Source organism: Betta splendens, chromosome 9, assembly GCF_900634795.4.
Source record: "Betta splendens chromosome 9, fBetSpl5.4, whole genome shotgun sequence".
NCBI lineage: Eukaryota > Metazoa > Chordata > Actinopteri > Anabantiformes > Osphronemidae > Betta > Betta splendens.
In genome coordinates, this window is record NC_040889.2 from 16,228,746 (window position 1) to 16,246,671 (window position 17,926).

The 17,926-nt window shown below is 46.3% G+C and overlaps 3 protein-coding genes across 5 annotated transcripts; 2 read left to right on the forward strand and 1 right to left on the reverse strand.

Moving 5' to 3' along the window:
- Nucleotides 1-1,581: 1,581 nt before the first annotated feature.
- Nucleotides 1,582-7,093, forward strand: lgi3 (leucine-rich repeat LGI family, member 3). The gene is made up of 9 exons (XM_029161332.3): nt 1,582-2,243; nt 2,925-2,996; nt 3,300-3,371; nt 4,115-4,186; nt 4,290-4,361; nt 4,533-4,702; nt 4,796-4,960; nt 5,051-5,141; nt 5,519-7,093. Exons 1-9 carry the CDS (start codon nt 2,005-2,007, stop codon nt 6,246-6,248), a joined length of 1,683 nt encoding a protein of 560 aa, XP_029017165.1. The 5' UTR covers nt 1,582-2,004; the 3' UTR covers nt 6,249-7,093.
- A 217-nt stretch (nt 7,094-7,310) lies between these two features.
- On the forward strand, nt 7,311-10,520 carry chmp7 (charged multivesicular body protein 7). Of its 2 annotated transcripts, none has more exons than XM_029161334.3 (11): nt 7,311-7,467; nt 7,593-7,860; nt 7,945-8,116; nt 8,397-8,582; nt 8,661-8,794; nt 8,961-9,009; nt 9,096-9,215; nt 9,289-9,387; nt 9,481-9,538; nt 9,626-9,796; nt 9,914-10,520. In XM_029161334.3, the coding sequence occupies exons 1-11, from the start codon at nt 7,428-7,430 to the stop codon at nt 9,967-9,969; spliced, it is 1,353 nt and encodes a 450-aa protein (XP_029017167.1). In that variant the 5' UTR covers nt 7,311-7,427; the 3' UTR covers nt 9,970-10,520. The 2 variants fall into 2 exon arrangements, with proteins under 2 accessions (XP_029017167.1, XP_029017166.1); XM_029161333.3 differs by having other exon boundaries at nt 7,313-7,467; nt 9,626-9,820.
- Nucleotides 10,521-11,219: 699 nt separating this feature from the next.
- Nucleotides 11,220-17,657, reverse strand: ccdc92 (coiled-coil domain containing 92). 2 transcript variants are annotated; one of them, XM_029163749.3, is made up of 4 exons: nt 17,523-17,657; nt 14,748-14,919; nt 14,139-14,180; nt 11,220-13,015 (listed from the first exon to the last, which is right to left on the reverse strand). In XM_029163749.3, the coding sequence occupies exons 2-4, from the start codon at nt 14,881-14,883 to the stop codon at nt 12,207-12,209; spliced, it is 987 nt and encodes a 328-aa protein (XP_029019582.1). In that variant the 5' UTR covers nt 14,884-14,919; nt 17,523-17,657; the 3' UTR covers nt 11,220-12,206. The 2 variants fall into 2 exon arrangements, with proteins under 2 accessions (XP_029019582.1, XP_040928375.1); XM_041072441.2 differs by lacking the exon at nt 17,523-17,657 and adding an exon at nt 15,576-16,234.
- Between the last annotated feature and the right edge of the window lie 269 nt (nt 17,658-17,926).

Consider the following 17,926-nt stretch of genomic DNA (forward strand, 5'->3'; position numbering starts at 1 on the left):
AAGAATGTTTCGCCGCACGTTCGGCGAACAGGACCAGACCTGCCGCGTTTCCTGCCGCGCATCTCTTCGAGGGCAGCGTCCTGTTTCTCCCACATGAAGTGGGACCTGTTTTGCGCTGTCACACGATGGCACGTAGTTATTAAAGCGCGGTGCAGCAGATGAATGTTGTCGTGTTGCCTCCGGAGCCCTGAGGTAGAACTGCGGCTGGTGTCGTTCCGGTCGGCGTGGCTTCTGTAGAATTTGCAGTAAAAAAAGTTGATGTTCTATTAATGATTGAAGCCTGGTGTAACGACTGTAGCTTCATATTTAAAGGAGCCAGGAGCGGAACAACTCAACGGGAGCCAAAGGTTGTGAGTTGTTGCGACATGTAAAGACCGAACCAAGCCCACTTTGTTGTTACTGGCTTGTTTATGTGTGGAGAAGAATGTGCGGATTACTTGCAGCATTCATTTCCCATCCACGAGGCATGTTCGGGTCTCCAGCTGCTCTTTCATGCTCACTTGTCTGTGCCATGCAATTATGCCGGTTCCCACCGGAGGTTCAGATCGGGTGGAGCTCAGCAAGGAGGAAAGTCAGGCATTAAGACACACACACACACACACACACACACACACACACACACACACACACACACACACACACACACAACGCTGGAGCAAAGAACTAAAGAATGGAAGATAAGGCACCAGAGGACACCACCCACAAATTAGAAACTGATTTAATCGGAAGCTTATGGAAATATTTGTGTTCTTGTGCTTCAGTGGTAAACATCAAAGTTTCTCCAGAAGTCTTCTCTGTTTGCCAGTGTGAGCTGGACGCAACGCGCTGAGACCGGGACGGACAGTCTGTTGCTGCGCTCTGACAACAGAGTCCTTGTGCGGGGAGGCTGGTGACGCCTGGCACCGGGGCTGTGGCTCTGACGTGACGCTCGGCCACGTTCTGCACAGGCCTCGGCCGCTACGCCTTCTATTTGACGGCCAACAGCGCCCTCTGGTGTCTGTAGGTAGAACCTACAGTTGCTAGGCAGAATAGTTTTCAGTGTTGCTTTTGTTCACTTGCTGTTGTTACTGTGTGAGCAACATTTTTTTCTCTCAAACTAAGTCTGGGATATTTATTTGAATGTATTTAAACTGAGTTAACTCAATATAAACTATTAAACAAATATACAAAGACAAACGTTTTATAGTAGTTTGTCATAGAAACTAACACAATGGTCAAAGTTTGCATGTGTTTTATAGGATCTGACATTTGGTTTATATATATTATTTATATATGGTGGAATGTATTATATTGTATGTATTTCAAATTTAAAACTTATATTTCAAACCATCACCCCGAGCTGTACATGTATTGATAAAGATTTCAGATGTCAGTGTAATATTTGTAAAATGCACGTTTGAATCCACAAATGTTTGTTTTTAAATAAATAAAACTGTGCCTTTATGCTGACTTCATCACCAGGGTGTATATGTTTTTATTTCTGCTCGCCTGCCTGCCTACCTCGTTGCTGGTAGAACGGTCCCACCCACACATGCTTCTACATGCACACATGTTTTCCCTACATCCCTCATGCTTCCACGTCTGCTCTCATCACACAGCTCGGGGCAGCGTCGTCACGGATACGAACGCTTCTCCCTCACTGCTCCGCTTCCTGCCGCTGCTGCTGCCGCCGCCGATGCTGCTGCTGCTGCTGGTCAATAATTCATCGTCAGCCGACAGGTCCAAGTGTGGCGGAGGTGGTGCTGCTCGTCACTCCTGCGGCGTGCGCGCTGGCAGCAGATCCGGGGGAGGCTGCAGAGCACCCACACCCACACCCACACCCACCGAAGCCACACAGGACTTTCTCCCCCTCCTCCCTGCCTCCCTCTCTCCCTCCCTCCCTTCCTATCTCTGTCACCCATCCTCTGCGTCTCACGCCGTCCCCGTCCTCAGCTCCATCACAAGCGCTGGGGGTCTCAGGCGAGCTGGACGTCGCCTCTCACCGAGCCTCTGAGGACAGACTTCATGAAGCCCACCCGCATGGCTCCCGGCGCCTCCCGTCCAGGGACGCCGGCGCTCGGGCCGGGGCGGATGGCGTGCGCGCTGCTCGTGTGCCTGTGTCTGTGGCTGCCGAGGGAATCCGACGCCAGGAGGGCCCCCAAGGTCCCCCGCTGCCCCGCGACGTGCTCCTGCACCAAAGACAGTGCCTTCTGCGTGGACACCAAGGCGATCCCCAAGAGCTTCCCCCCGGGGATCATCTCTCTGTGAGTCCAAAATTCACCAGACAAGCTTCTTTTTTTTCCCGAGGCTGCCTGAACAGCAGCGTGCAGACTGGTACAGATGGCTTCATCACTGATGTCACCCTTCATTATGTAATGATGCATAAGATCCAGTCATTAAAACAAATAAGATACTGTCTCCTGCTGATGCTTCCTTTGTGCGTCTCTGCATTTGCAGACATGTATAGCAGCCAATGTTACATAACGCTAGTATTAATAATGATGTCTCTTTACTGCACAGTAGCACAGCAGCACAATCCGGTCAAGCTCCAGGGAGCAATACTAACAATAGGCAGCCTATCAGTTTGCTGAGAATCTGCTGCTCCTGTGAGACTGATTTATTCTTGAAGGCGCACGCTCCGTCGTTAATGTACAAGCAGCGAGGTGTTCAGGCTCGATTCAGTTTTGCCTGAGGTCACGAGGTGCTCCCTTTCATCTGACACGTCTTTCCCATCGCTCTCCTTGGCTTTAATAGTGAGTTAGAGGAGTTTTACAGCTGAGGCCGGTGGAGGTGCCCTCATTTTGCAACAGATAAGAAGAAAGTGTGTGGCCTAGTCGAGTGTGAAGCATTTAGCCCTCTGTGAAACTCCAATGCATGCTCACGTTTGCATGGTATCACTGTGACCTGAACAGTCTGCACCATCACTATGTTGTTTGTCTGAACAGGACGATGGTGAACACGGGCTTCACTACGATCCCAGAGGGGGCCTTCTCGCACCTTCACCTGCTGCAGTTCCTGTGAGTTTCCCCCGACCCACCACATGCAACCTCACCGCTCCCACTCAACACACACTCTAATGCAGGTGTGCGACGCTGAGCTGCAGCCGGACTTCAGCTGCTGCAGATGAATGCTCATTTAAAGCAGTGGTGACATAGCAGTAATGAGGGTGAAGTGGCTCTGTATCAGTGTCATCGCCCGCGACAGACTCCCTTCAGTTCTACTGAGGCAGACAAAGGGCCGCTTCTCCTCAGAGCCGCCGTTGTGACGTATCCTCCTCGCTTCAGTGGAGGATTTGAACGTTGTTTTTTTTGTTTCCACAGGCTCCTAAACTCCAATACATTCACTACAATAGCTGATGATGCCTTCGCTGGTCTGTCTCACCTTCAGTACCTGTGAGTTCCTCGTGTGTTGTGTTGTGTTGTGTTGTGTTGTGTTGTGTTGTGTTGTGTTGAACTCATTTCAATTCAAAGCCCGAAGCATCGTAGCTGGGGGCGGGTTAATTATCCCTGAAGTGAATAACGCCTGGCTTTAAAGCAGCACGGTCAGACTTGGACTCTGCAGTAGCTGAACGAATGCCAAAAGCAGAGCTGAAAATAAATCCTCCCACGACAGCAGGCGAGCTGCCTCTGAAGTGTGATCGAGCTGAATATGCTATTCGATGCATCGATGGGCCAGAAGGTAGTTAGCTGATGGCTTCACGCGCTCAGCCGGGCCTCGGGCTGCAGCCGGGGCCGTCGGCCTCCTCTGCATCCCGGCTGCTGCTGTCGTCACCGCCTGCTGTGAATGTTAATAAAGGGACGTCTTCGGCACATTGCTGCGCGTCCTCGGCGATCAATAACCCAAACACGAGACGGGACGGGAGCAGATAACGCTGGCGGCAGCAGCCGCCGCACTCGGTGCCTCCTTCATGTCCCATTAATAACAGCAACGATAAGAGCCTGTTATGAAAAAGACAAAAAGTGTGATTAGCACAAATAACCAAAAGGTGAGATTAGCATAAAGAGAAGATGGAAATCATGCTCATGAATTATGCATGCTTGTCACAGATTCTTTTGTTAACTTCCTAAATCATTACTATTTTCTGGAAGAGACTCTGACTAAAGGGAGCTTCATCACTGGTTTGTCCTCTTCCCAGGTTCATTGAAAACAACGACATCCAGGCGCTTTCAAAGTTCACCTTCAGAGGTCTCAAGTCCCTGACCCATCTGTAAGTGTCCCCATGAGCCACAAAGACCAGGACAGCCCCTTTTGGGATCACAGACCTATAACTGAGATGTAACGATGCCTGTTTTGATTTGTTTTTTTTTTAGGTCGCTCTCGAACAATAACCTGCAGCAGCTGCCGAGAGATCTCTTCAAACATCTGGACATCCTCACGGATTTGTAAGTGCACCTTTCTCTGAGTCGACTGCCGCTTCTCGACCCCTCGGTTCGATTCCACGCAACACCCTGCTGACCCGCGGTTCCCCCCGAGGAGCGGGTTCTGTGGGTTAGTGTTCGGACACTTCATACTTGAGCTGACGCGTCCTCTCTGCTTCTGAACCTGCTGCTCAGAGACCTGCGCGGGAACTCCTTCCGCTGTGACTGTAAGATCAAGTGGCTGGTGGACTGGATGGAGAAGACCAACACCTCCGTCCCCACCATCTACTGCGCCAGTCCCTTTGAGTTCCAGGGACGCAGGATCCACGAGCTGGCGCCGCGAGACTTCAACTGCATCAGTGCAGGTTTCACTTTAAGCCCCATTCTGCTCGTTGTACGTCCATCAGCTCTCTTACTTTTTGGTTTCTAAACCTGTCACTGCGCTTGTTTCCCTCTAGATTTTGCTGTGTATGAAACCTTCCCGTTCCACTCCGTGTCAGTGGAGTCCTATGAATTCAACGGAGATCAGTTTGTTGCCTTTGCTCAGCCGGACTCAGGTTTCTGCACCCTGTACGTGTGGGACCACGTAGAGATGGTCTTCCGGAGGTTTCACAACATTACTTGTAAGTTGTAGTCTATAAAAGCACAAAGTAAGACCATTCGTGATAACAGAGAAAATGAATTCTCATATTTCTGTCCATATATTTGTGCAGCCCGTTCGGCCGTGTACTGCAAACCGGTGGTGATAAACAACACACTCTACATGGTTGTGGCTCAGCTCTTTGGTGGATCTCATATTTACAAGTGAGACTAATTGAATTTTGCAAGCAGAGACCATCAGCTGTTCAAAACATGGTTCTATTTTCTATTTCTAAAGCCTTTGGACTGAAGCAGGTGCTGGTTTTGGTTCTACATACAGTAGCTACTGGCTGTATTTGTACATTTCCTTTCATTGTTGGCTGAAACATGAACATTTATTGTGTAGTATTGAGTGAACAGTAATTTAGGAAAGGTTTCTAATGTTGTAATTTTGAGGATATTTACTTGGTAAAAGATCTGATCCAGTATTGATCTGTGTCAAGAATCAGAAAATAGCCTTTGGGTTTTGTGTCGTGTGCTACAAAAAAAACTGCAACTCTATTTGTACATTTCCATTCATGACAACCTCTCCGCTGCCACAGATGGGAAGAAGACCCCCAACGTTTTGTAAAGATCCAGGACATAGACACCACTCGAGTGAGAAAGCCTAACTTCGTGGAGACCTTCCAGCTGGATGGGGAGTGGTACTTCGTAGTAGCCGACAGCTCCAAGGCTGGCTCCACCAGCATTTACCGCTGGAACAGCAACGGCTTTTACTCGCACCAGTCCCTGCATCCCTGGCACCGGGACACGCACGTGGAGTTCATCGACGTTGTGGGGAAGCCTCACCTGATCCTCTCCAGCGCCTCTCAGCCGCCGGTGGTCTACCAGTGGAACCGCAGCCAGAAGCAGTTCACCTTCTCCTCGCAGATCACAGAGCTGGCCGACGTGCAGATGGTGAAGCACTTCTGGGTGAGGAAGGCTCTTTACCTCTGCCTCACGCGCTTCATCGGCGATTCCAAGATCCTCCGCTGGGAGGGCCAGCGCTTCGTGGAGATCCAGACGCTCCCCTCCCGGGGCTCCATGGCCGTGTACCCTTTCACAGTGGGCCTGCGCCAGTACCTCATCCTGGGAAGCGATTTCTCCTTCTCCAGGGTTTACCTCTGGGACGACCTCACTCAGCGCCTGCAGCCCTTCCAGGAGCTCAACACCAGGGCCCCGAGAGCCTTCAGCTTGGTGTCCGTCGACAACAAGGACATTCTGCTGGCCGCGAGCTTCAAGGGCAACACCCTGGCCTATCAGCACCTGGTGGTGGATCTCAGTGCCAAGTAGTCACATCGGACGGAGGGAGGCGGTCTCTGCACGTGCCAAATGAGTGAAGACTGCAAGATGCTCAGCAACTTAACTAGATCTGTTGATCGTACATAAATAAATCATTAATATATTTTTATGCACTGTCCCTTAACATCTGAAATTAATTAGGTGATAATACACAGCGTTAGTAACATGCCAACCGAGTCACCAAAATATATGTCTCCACTTAAGCCAGTTATGATTTGAATGTATTATACTGTATATTGTACTTTACTAAAATGCTGTGCATGTGAATCTACTGAATATTTTGTGGACGAATTAACAGTGTAAAACCTAGTTACACAAGTTACACAGTGCCATTAATCTAAATAGTATTTTGCATGAGACTATATGTAACTAATAACTGTGTAAAATGAGCAATATTTTGCACTGCAATACTTTACATTTTTTATTGTTTTGCCTTTCTATATATGAGACACTTTAAATCTGTGTTGGATGTTGGTTGTTCTTGCAGTAACAACGGTGTCACGTCTGTGCTGACCTGAGACGTGAGCAAACTAAACAAAACTCCACAGAATGACTTGATAATGTGAACCTGCTTTGTTTATTTTCTAGTTTTTGAGGTATATTCCTGGATGTTCTAGTTTGTTTGTTTTTTTGGATTGTGCCAAATTCCAAATGTCACCACGACTGAAAGAGGTGAAAATATCAGAGGAATGTATCTCTAGGTAAAACTGTTCTGATGCAATTCTATATTTTTATGTACAGTCACAAACTGTATTTAATGGTTGATGTATAGATTTGCACAAGGAATGGTGGATGGGAGGGAGTATACAGTAATTAAATCCTGCGTATAGCCCCAAGGGCCTGTGTTTTGTGAATCTAGTAAATGTAAAATAACCAGTAGTGTAACTGCGACTACGCTGCGCATAATGGCAAAAAAGCGTATGTCGGTCAGATGCGTATTTAGGACGCAAACGTGATATCTGTGAGACGAGTTTTAGGTGCGCTTGTTGTGTCGTTTAAAGTATTCGCCCGGGCGGGGACAACGCATCGACACCATTGAATCGTCTAACACCGCCTTTCGTGCGATTCTGAATTATGACCACCTGCAGGCGATAGTTGTTGACAGACTCCGTCTCAGCTCGGGGTAGTCACATATCATTGAAATAGTGTAAAACAGTTCTTTTGTGAGAGATGCCAGGGACATGTGAGCGAACGCCACTGCTCGGTGACGGTATGTGAGCTTTTCGGGCGGTGATAGTTCCTGCTGAGAGTCGGAGGCTGGAGGCGGTTGCTGCTAGCTAGCTAACTTTGCGTGGGCTCGCGGACCTAGCTGTCCTGACGCTTTGCCTGCTCTAGATCAGGTGTCTCGCTCCACCGACATGACTCTGGCGACCGAGTGGGAGGATGACGACCGCATGAACTTCCTATTCTCCGACTTCAAGGAGAACCGAGATGTCAACACCACGGACTGGGACAGCAAGATGGACTTCTGGACGGCTCTGATCGTTAAGACGTGTCGGGACCGCGGGACGGTATGCGTCAGCCTGCAGGAGCTCAGTCAGACGTTCAGGAGGAAGGAGAAATCACCGCTGGGCCTGGCGACCGTCATCCAGTCCATGGCCAGGTACCGTAGCTGCTAGTGGGCGAGCTCAGACGCCGCTGGACGTCCCTGTCTGCCTCACACGTGTCCTCCTTTACCTTGTGTCAGAGGTGGGAAGATCCAGAGGGAGTCTGAGTTTGCAGCCAGCGTGGACTGCGGCTGGCTGTCGTGGGGTGTGGGCCTGCTGCTGGTGAAGCCGCTGAAGTGGACCTTCTCCACTCTGCTGGGAAGCAGCCGGGTGCCTCTGCAGGAGTCCTTTGTTGTCATCGAACTAGTAAAGGTTTGTCAGAGTCAGCTCACCACATTATAACTGATCTGCATTACTCCTTACGTGGCTATATCATTTATTAGGGCTTTATACAATACTTTAATGTGATGTAGCTAATAGTTCTCTGACCTGGTGCACCTCACTGAAATTATAACAGTTTGATGGTACTGATGATCCTTGTCTGACTGTCAAAGATGCTTTAAGCTTAAATACCGTAGTGACACTTGTGATGCAGTGATGTTGAAGATACTGTATGACAACATTTCCTAAAATAAACTGTTATGTTTTCCAGGAGAAAGCCACAGAATTACTCAGGGTCTACCGGGGCAGTGAATTCGCGAGCCGCTCCGTCGTGTCTCTTCAAGAACTCTGTACCCTCAGCTCTGACGTCTGTATGGACGAGAGCACGCTGTGCATGGCTCTCCTGCAGCTGCAGAGGAACAAACAAGTGGTGGTTGCATTGCACGAAGGGGAGAAGGTGAACGACGACCAGCCAGCAATTTATTAAACGGCTGACTTTTCAATCTAAAGGCGCTGTCTCGTGTTGCCTGTACAGATAGTGAAGTTTTGCCAGCCTGGGCAGGACCGGGTCTCTCCCGTCAGTGAGGTGGATGTCGGAATCTACCATCTGCAGCGTAGTGAGAAACTACTGGGAGAGCGAGTGGAGAAACTGGGGCTGGAGGCTGACAAGTATGTTGGCTTAAACATGAACTTTACATGTATTGTGTAGTATTGATTTACAGTATTTGTAAAGTTGTAACTATGAGGATATTTAACATATAAAGGATCTGGTCCAGTATTAAGCAGTATCAAGGGTTTCGTGTAGTGTACTGCAAATAAAATGTACTTTGTGCAGGTGCAAAGCTGAAGCAAGAATCCTGCTGCGGGAGGGGAAGAAATCACAGGTTACTGCTTATGTTCACCTGTAAACGAACACTTTACAACTTGACCTTTCTTGATTTTGTTCCATTCTTCATTGTCTGTCCCAAAGGCCCTGAGGTGTTTGAGAGGCTGCAAGAGGGCAGAAAAGAGAGCAGACAACTTGTTTGTCCAACTGGAGTCCATCAGAGCCATCCTGGACAGAATAGCCCAGTCGCAGACGGATAAGATGGTAAGGCGCAGAACAACACTGTGTGTAGCTGTGTGTTGTCTGTACTTAAGGCGTCTGCCCAACACGCGTGCAGGTCATGCAAGCGTACCAGGCCGGCGTGTCGGCACTGAGGCTGTCTCTGAAGGATGTGACTGTGGAACGCGCAGAGAGCCTCGTGGATCAAATCCAGGAGGTAGCTCTTGAAATTCAAGCATGAGTAACTTTTTTAAGTTCTATTTTAATCTTAAGTGTTTTGATGGTTGTTCCTGTTCTTGTCGTTTAACAGTTATGTGATACTCAGGATGAGGTGAACCAAACTATATCTAGTGGCGTGACCAGGGGAGGTATGTCCTTCTGTCAATGTTTTACCCTTCATATGTTGTATACTGGATGTCTACATCAGTCACAGTTACATTTATCATTTTTTGTAGATGAAGACATCGATGAGCTGGAGGAAGAACTGAGGTCTTTGTTGGAAGAGTCAAAGCCAGATTCAGTCTCAGGTTTACCTCAGGTTCCAGGCAGGGACCTCCCCAGTGCTCTGCCTGTCGTGCCTCACAGCCACTCGCATGCTACCACAGAGGAGCTGGAGGAAGAATTGAGTCAGTTGACTCTGACAGATATTGGTTTGCACATAAAGTTTCTTAAGTACTTTTTCCTCTATTGTATTGTAATATAAATGTTTAAAGTAACACATGGGCATCTGTCTGTCCTCACAGGCTCCCGTCAGAAGAAGGCGACATCTCCAGGCAGGAGATTAGAGCCTGCACAGTGATGACGCGGCAAGTTTCCTGTATCAACATATCAACACTAATTGTGTCTCCTAAGAAATGAGCCATGGGAGTAAAACAAACCCTATATATTAAATTAGGAATAGCTAAAATATGTCTGGAGGTGTTTTAAAATGTGTAGATGAAAAAAGACACATCTTATTTGATAAGAATTAAAATACCTTTACTTTGGAAGCATGCCAATAAGTACTTTTAAATATATTTTTCTTTCATAAAAGCTATTAAGTACTTTTGAATATTTTCAGATCTGCTTCGTCACAAAAAATTGAAAATAAATGAAATATAAATGGGAATTTTAAGAGACGGTAAAGAGAAGTGTCTTTGATTTGTTGTAAATGTCTGACATTGCTAGTCCTGTAAAGTCTAACGTGGCCTTCTGAGCTGTAAATATAAAAAGTTAATCAGAATATTATGACAAATGACTCCTTGCAACCATATTTACTGTAGTGTTACCACAACATGCCTATTGAGGAAGATGCTAACCTGAAGCGAGTTCAATTTCATATTTATAAAAAATAAAGTTTTATTTTAATCACTTGCTTGCAGTGGTATTTATCTTTTAATGTCACAGTGGAAAAAGCTGTAGTTTACATTATTCATGAGGGCACCACACCTCAAGTCAGGGAGACGTGACGTGTTTTAAGTCTACAGCAGGAAAAAAAATAGTTTATTTAAATATCACTAAACAGAGTATGGAGGAGTGTTGGACTGTTAACTATGGTACTGGTATATTTCTTAGCACATTCCCCTGGGTAATGGGGAAGTAGTTGTTTATTACTGTACCTTCATTGAGCTAACCCAATGTTCATCCAGTCAGCCACCTAGTGGCTGACTGGATGAACTACGTGCATATGTAGCTCTATGGTCACTTCATGTGTTTACGCTTTATTAACACAGGACACAATGGTGCCACTTCCCCTGGTTCGGCCTTTAGTTTACTGTTCGTCTGGTACCCTGACACAGTATCGCCAACCCCATGGACAGTAGTCGTTACCAAACCACCAAATGATGGACAAAGCTTCAGAATTCATGCTGTGGACCACAGTGCGAATAAGCACCCCACCTTGTTTACACACACACACGCACGCGCACGCGCACGCGCGCGCACACACACACACACACACACACACACACACACACACACACACACACACACACACACACACACACACACACACAGCTGTCATTTTCTTGTCATTTCGTTCCTACACTATGTATAAAAAAAAACAACATCCAAAGAAAACAGCATTGCTTTATTGAAGTGTGTACAGGCGATGCCCATGTGAAAAGCAGAATACTGAGTGGATAAAATCACTGGCATGTCCGTGGTGCTGGAATTACTGTCAAGCTGTTTCTGTGTTTTCTATTAAACAATAAATTAAAAAGAATTCCTTACAAATGTGCAGGCTTTACAAAGTACAGTTAATGACACCACAAAATCCCTTGAGGGGAGCGTTTTCAAAAATGCCCTTGTATTACAAATAACATCAGTGGGTATTTAAGCTAAAGCACAAGTCTCTCATTGGCCTCAGCGATCCTCTCTGGAACGCACGTACACGCTATTTCATCCTTACTTCATACTGCATTCAAACAAAAGATGCATGAAATTGTGGCTCTGTCACCTCGATAGCCAGCAGGATTCAATTGCACATTATGCACCTTGAACCTACAGTAACGTTATTATGCTGATATCACTAGAAGATATGAGACATTCATGGAATATTAGTTTAATAATTTGAACTCTAGCCTAAGCAGCTGCAGACATTTTGGCATATCGTTTACTGATATGTCGGGAGTGTCGTTGATGTGAAGCAGACAGTGATATGTGAAGGTACGGTAGCTAGAAGCCTTGACTACACTACACAGCTTGCGAATGGTTGAACGGGTCGAGCAGGCACTGATGCAGATATTTGGCTGAGAGTTTGTCGTGTGCACCATATAAGACAGACTGAAGTGAATGTTTGAGCAAAGACTGTGTATAATACAAGCTCTGATTGGGTTGTATATAAGAAACATTTGGCATGCTTAGTAATAGTTCTTTACTACTGTATATGAAGGAAAACGAGTCTTTGAGGGCGACCACAGACAAAATGTTACTTTTGTCCTTTTTTCAATATTGCAGTGTTGCGTAAAAAGCAGACTACACCGAGTGCCAGGCTCCAGTGCAGCGTGGATACATTAGATATGTATGTGCATTAATGTGCATGGTAGCATTGCAGTGTTACACTGTCCTGTCGGCTCCTGAGCGCTTTCGCACCACCTTCTCCTCACTGACCTGGTCCACGGCCAGTGTCTCCAGCTCGGCCTGCGGCGGGGCCAGGGGCGGTGTGCCGTGTGGGATGCGGTGCGCCACGCCCACGTGAGCCCTGTGCTGACGGTCCCGTGCGGGGCTGTGGCGAGGACTGGCCACGGCGCCCAGCGGGGGGGCGGGGGAGCGGTCCGAGGCGATGGGGGGGATAACGGCAGGACGCTCGCGCACCACCTGTGGCTCGGGAGAATCTCTTCCAGCCTGCAAGAACGGCGTGGGGTCGGGCATGGCGTCCACCGTCTCCCGCAGAACCACGCGCCTGCCATCTGGGCCGAGCCGGTACACCTCTGTCAACTCTGGGTGGAGAGGCTGGGACAGGCTCTTCTTCATGCGGCGGCGAGGGGTCTCGGGCTGCCTGTCCTTGGGCGGCGGAGGCGTGGGCTTGTATGAGGAGACGGGACTGACGTTGGGGCTCGCCTCAGAGGAACTGCCAGCTAATAACTTCTTCTTTGTGGCGTGAAGTTGTGAGGTAAGGTAAGCAATGGTGCTCGCTCTCTGCTCCAGCTCCCCAGACAAAACCGCCAGCTTGTGGCTCTTCATCTTCAGCTCCTCCAGGTACTTCTTCTCCCTCTCCTTGATGGTGTTTTCCAGGACAGAGATCATCGCATTCTTCTGTTCCAGGTCCCTGAGCAACTCTGTGTTCTCCTCCTCCTTCTTCTTCAGCTGGGCCTCAAGCTCCTCACACCTTCTTTGCAGCTCCTTGCATCGGGCCTCACCACTGTCTGAATGTGCAACACAAACACTGTTAGGACAGCTCTGACCTACAGTGTGCAAGCATTTTTCAATACCAACTGTAAGTACACATGAATAGGAGGCACCAAGGATTAGGACGCAGGACAAAGAGTGAGTCTTCTGCACCAGGCAGAGTGCTCTGCTCTCATGTTACAGCTCTGTAAACAGCATAGCGCTGACTCTCCTCTTCTTTATTATTGCTGACCCCACCCGCCCTCGTCCCACCCAGTTATAGTATACAGTACACAAAATGAAATCTTGTATTGTGTATATAAATTGTTACCAGTTCCTGCTTTTCACTGTCTAACATGCATGACTCACTTCTGTTTTTTTAAAGGCTTTTAAATTTTAACCCCAGTTGGAGCATGTGAGTCCAGCTGCATTAAGCACGCAGAATGTGCATTAGGGATGTCACAGATAATCTCATTTTCTGCACTCCAATCTCAGAGATGTCCCTCACTAACGCAATAGTGCCTCTAACTGGAGGCCATAACCGTATTGCTCAGATATGAGACACCAGCAGGAGAACGCTTACATCATCGTGACACTTTTAAGTGACATACAACCAGTATGGAGACACTGGTGTTGGGCCTCTGTTAGCCAGTGTTGTGACACCACATGATGGCCATGGTAACATGGGGGGGAAGGGCGCCTGGCAATGAGCAGTGGGAACTCTAATCAACAGTAGGGAGCTCCACAATGCGGTGCTTCCTGGGTGGGACTTTGTTACCAGGACACAGGCAGAGCCCTGTGCTTTCAGACCTGTCCACTGACACAGATCTGTATTAGAGCAGAAAACACAGACTTGGATCTTTGACATTTGTGGAGTTTGTGTGCTGGTGCAGTTAAAAACTGATTTTAAGATAATACAATGAATACTATTAACAGGTGCTAATAATAATAATTTAATAATACCTTATTTACAGTAATGTAACTGTGGACTAAATAATACCTAATTCTGCATCTCTTAAGACAAGACCTTCAAAAAACAGGCAGAGTGTTTATTTTAATTCAGCAAGAATTCAGTTTTGATAATTTCTAATCACATCAGACATCAGATGCCATCAGTAAACCCAATGTGCATCTGCAGTATGTAGTATGAGGGAAGCTTACCTGATGGGTCAGAGCTTCGCATTGTGAGCTCGTATGTCAGGTCTGTGACAAAAGGAGAAAGTTACTCAGAGTCTATTTCACAAATGCTGGTAACCACCATAAGCTCATACAACACACGCAGCAGTGAGAAAAACATGATTTCACTGCTGTCCAGTGCATTTTAAAGACTAATATCAGTTTCATTTTAGATATTATAACTGCTTAGTCAAGCATAGAAAAGATAAAGGCTAAAGCAAACACAGACCTGTTTCCTTTATATTGAGCCACTATCTTGATTTTCCTGCGTGGCAGCACGTATCTATTACCAACGGTATGATCAATACATGTCGTGCTGTGTTGCATCACTGCAGTGCAGCTTACTGCGTTAAAGCTTGATGTGCATTTCCAGCACCAAATCTGACTCTCTAAAAGATTTATTAGTGGCACCACAGCATCTTGCAGATTTTTGGTCTTGAATATCAATTTGGGATGGACATCTGTCCCAGGGACAGATACAGGGTATAGCATGATTACAAATGTCTATAATTTGATTCTCTATTTTAAGACAAAAAACATTATTTAACCTTTTTACCATAGTAGCATGAAAAAAAATCTTAGCTACTCGCTCACCTGTGCATTGCTGTTGTAATCTGCGGATCTCTGCATGTAACCCCTTCAGTGTGTTAGCATGGTCCTGCTGGAGGAACAGAAGGTTTTTCTGTGCACTTTGCAGCTGATTCTCCAGTGTAACGTTTGCTGAAGCCATGTCTGGTAATGTCTCGACGCACAGCTGCCTTGCAACCTTCAGATGCAGACAGAAACAACTATAAACAAAAATCATCCCATCTGGGAAACAGATCATCAGGTCTCACCTTATTTTACTCATGAACAGACTTACTCTGCAACCAGTTGAGACTGTCTGTTTGACAATACAATCCATCCAGTGTAAAGTAGTTAAATAATGTAATAAGGCTTGTTGAATATTTGCAGTTATTAATGTGCAGAATAAGTGTGTTAGCTCTCTAAGGCTGAGTCAAGTATACAGTTTGACAATAGAAGAATAAGCTAAACAGGAATAGAAAAGCTAAAATGAAGTTAGACAGAGAATGAACAGACATGTGACAGGTAAAACTAATCTAATGGCCACTAATCCAATCTATACTGTATAGTGTAATTCTATTAGGATTCCAGGGGAAATGCTCTTCCTCAGCACAGAGTAAGATGAAGCAAATTATCACATGCATATGGTGTAGGACAGCTTCTCTTCACTCTTTGTTTATGTCAGAATCAACATTTCTCTGTTCCAAGATATTCTAGATGATGTTCATAACATGGTCAATAAGAAAGCGTAAAACAAAAATCTAGGCCAAACACAGTGATGGACACAATGACGCTGGGTGTGGCATAGTCTGCCAGATCTCAGCAAGCATCTTCATTCTTTTCTCTGCCTTGCCCCACCTTCCTCTCTCCTCCCTTCAATGGGTGTCCTTGTCTCCAGAGCCATGACAGAAGAAAAGAGAGATACAATCACTCAGTCCCAACATCTCCACTCTCTGTCAGACAACTGTGCTGGGCTAGGAGTTGAGAGCACATTGATCCCTGCCACACACCCATCTTGAGTGCAGAGTCTCTCCTTGCATACATAAGTGCGCTTCAATAAACCATCCCAGGGCTTCTCACTCTTACATCATCAGCTCACTAGCATGAATAATGCATCTTGTGGCACCTCATTGGAAACACTGCTTATCTCAAGAAGTTGTCCACGTAAGTCCCTTCCTTTTTGAGGAGGAAAAGCGAATAGTGTGATATTCACAAAACAGGCTGGTAGCCACAAACAGAGCCAGTGGTGTGTCATAATGGATAAAGACATAATCTATTATTGATGAGTAATGTGAAGTCCTTCCGGTAAACTCAGCTCTGCAAACATCCCATCCCTTTCCTAGAATAGCTTACAGTACATTTTCCATTTGCAAATACATGACCTCAGAAAGCTTCAAACCATAACTCATCATCATCTGGAGGTGACAGTGTAAAAGGACTACAGAACGTCAGTAAGATAAGCCAAACCGTAATGTTTGAAGGTGATTTACTATTCAAATGAAAATGAATGAATAATTGTTACCAGGCAGAAATTAACAGCACACCACTGTGCCCCCCCCCCCCCCAAAAAAAAAACACAAAAAGTGTTTCCCCATACATAAATAATCAATGAACTGCAGCATCATGAAACACAAGCTAGTAGCCTCCATCCTCGACCATAATAAGAACTCAGCATGTACTGCTCTCTTCCTTGTGCAGGTGTTCTGCAAATGCCCGTATCTGATTTCAGATATTCTGTCAAATTTTCACTTGTTACCATTTTTATAGATTTGTGTTCTAGAAACTTCAACATGTAGTTGCTGTGTCAGGAACAATCACGATTACTGTCAAAGAGGTACACCTGAAGATTGAATTCAGAAAACAGTGCCTACGGTTTTAACAGGATATAAGTATGTGTGTTACGCTTGACACTTTGCACGGCACTTTCAATTTCAGCACCTGCATTGCGGACAGCACCCCGACGCTACATCCCACATTTAAACCGCTGCTGATCCTTGCACCAGCTGCCAAAAGCTCATTACTTCACACACGTATTATTTGTCGAGGTTCCACCGGCGAGATCAATCAAGACACGACCTTACTCATCAAACAAAACAGTGACAGGGCGATCGGTGCCTGGGAAAGACTTTAAGACATTTGACTGTCGGTGTTGTTTCATGACCTGATGCACCGTAGGATGCGTCCGCTGCATTCCGTACGATCACGACAAAGGCTGCCCCCGCTGCCAGTGTTATGTCCTGTTGTCCAGGGAGGATCTGCCCAGTCTAGCATAACTGCAAACAGCCCAGCCCCCGTGCTATGCTCCGCTGAACAGGGAAACGTCATGCTAAACTCCCTTCACAATCACACACCGAAATAAAAGCCTGATGAAAAGAAAGTGAAATGTGCCAATAGAAAAAGGCGAATTACGTTGCTCTTTGAATTCAGCGTGCGTCGAATCAGCGAATTACAACATTTTTAAATAAAAGGTCTGTTTTTTTTCAATCACATCGTTTGAAAACATATTAGCAGGTGTCACCTTAAGGCCGACTGTCTTTACTCTTTAGGTAAAAACAACACATATATGAAGGGAATCCTAATTTGTCATTGAAGTGAACCTGCTTTGCTAGAAATACAACATTAAATTGTGAGCTAATTTAATTGCGTCACTGCTTTTGCACAGATAGCACGTAGTTAAATGCAAACGTCTCCCAACGACACATTGTGTCAGTTTAAGGGAAGTAACAGCTACGCATGAGGATTTAATTAAGCTAGCTTAGCCGACCAGCTAACAGGGCTACAAATCACATTTAGCAGAGGGCTTACCTTGAGGGTTAAAAATACGCGGCTGTCGGCTATATTATAAAAGGCCGTAAAGTGTCGCTGCGAAGATGAGCCACGCCGGCTATGCGCGGTCCTTGTGCGGCATGTCCGTGATGCGACCAGGGGACGGCCTTGCTGGGGTGAGAGCCGAGGATGGCTGTGTCAGTTTCCTATCATCTCCCTGAGCTACTAGACAAAATAAAGCGATGCATTATGGGAAAACAAGGGAACATCTATCTCGCGTTTAAGCCAATTAGCTGAAAATGTCCATTAATGCCGATTAGCAACAACATTTATAATTACGGCTAAATTAAAACAGTAAGAAATAAAACCTAAGAGAGGTTTTACTATAATGGGCTGCATAGAATGTTTGAATATGCGTTAGTGGTTGTAAGGGACGTGCTACA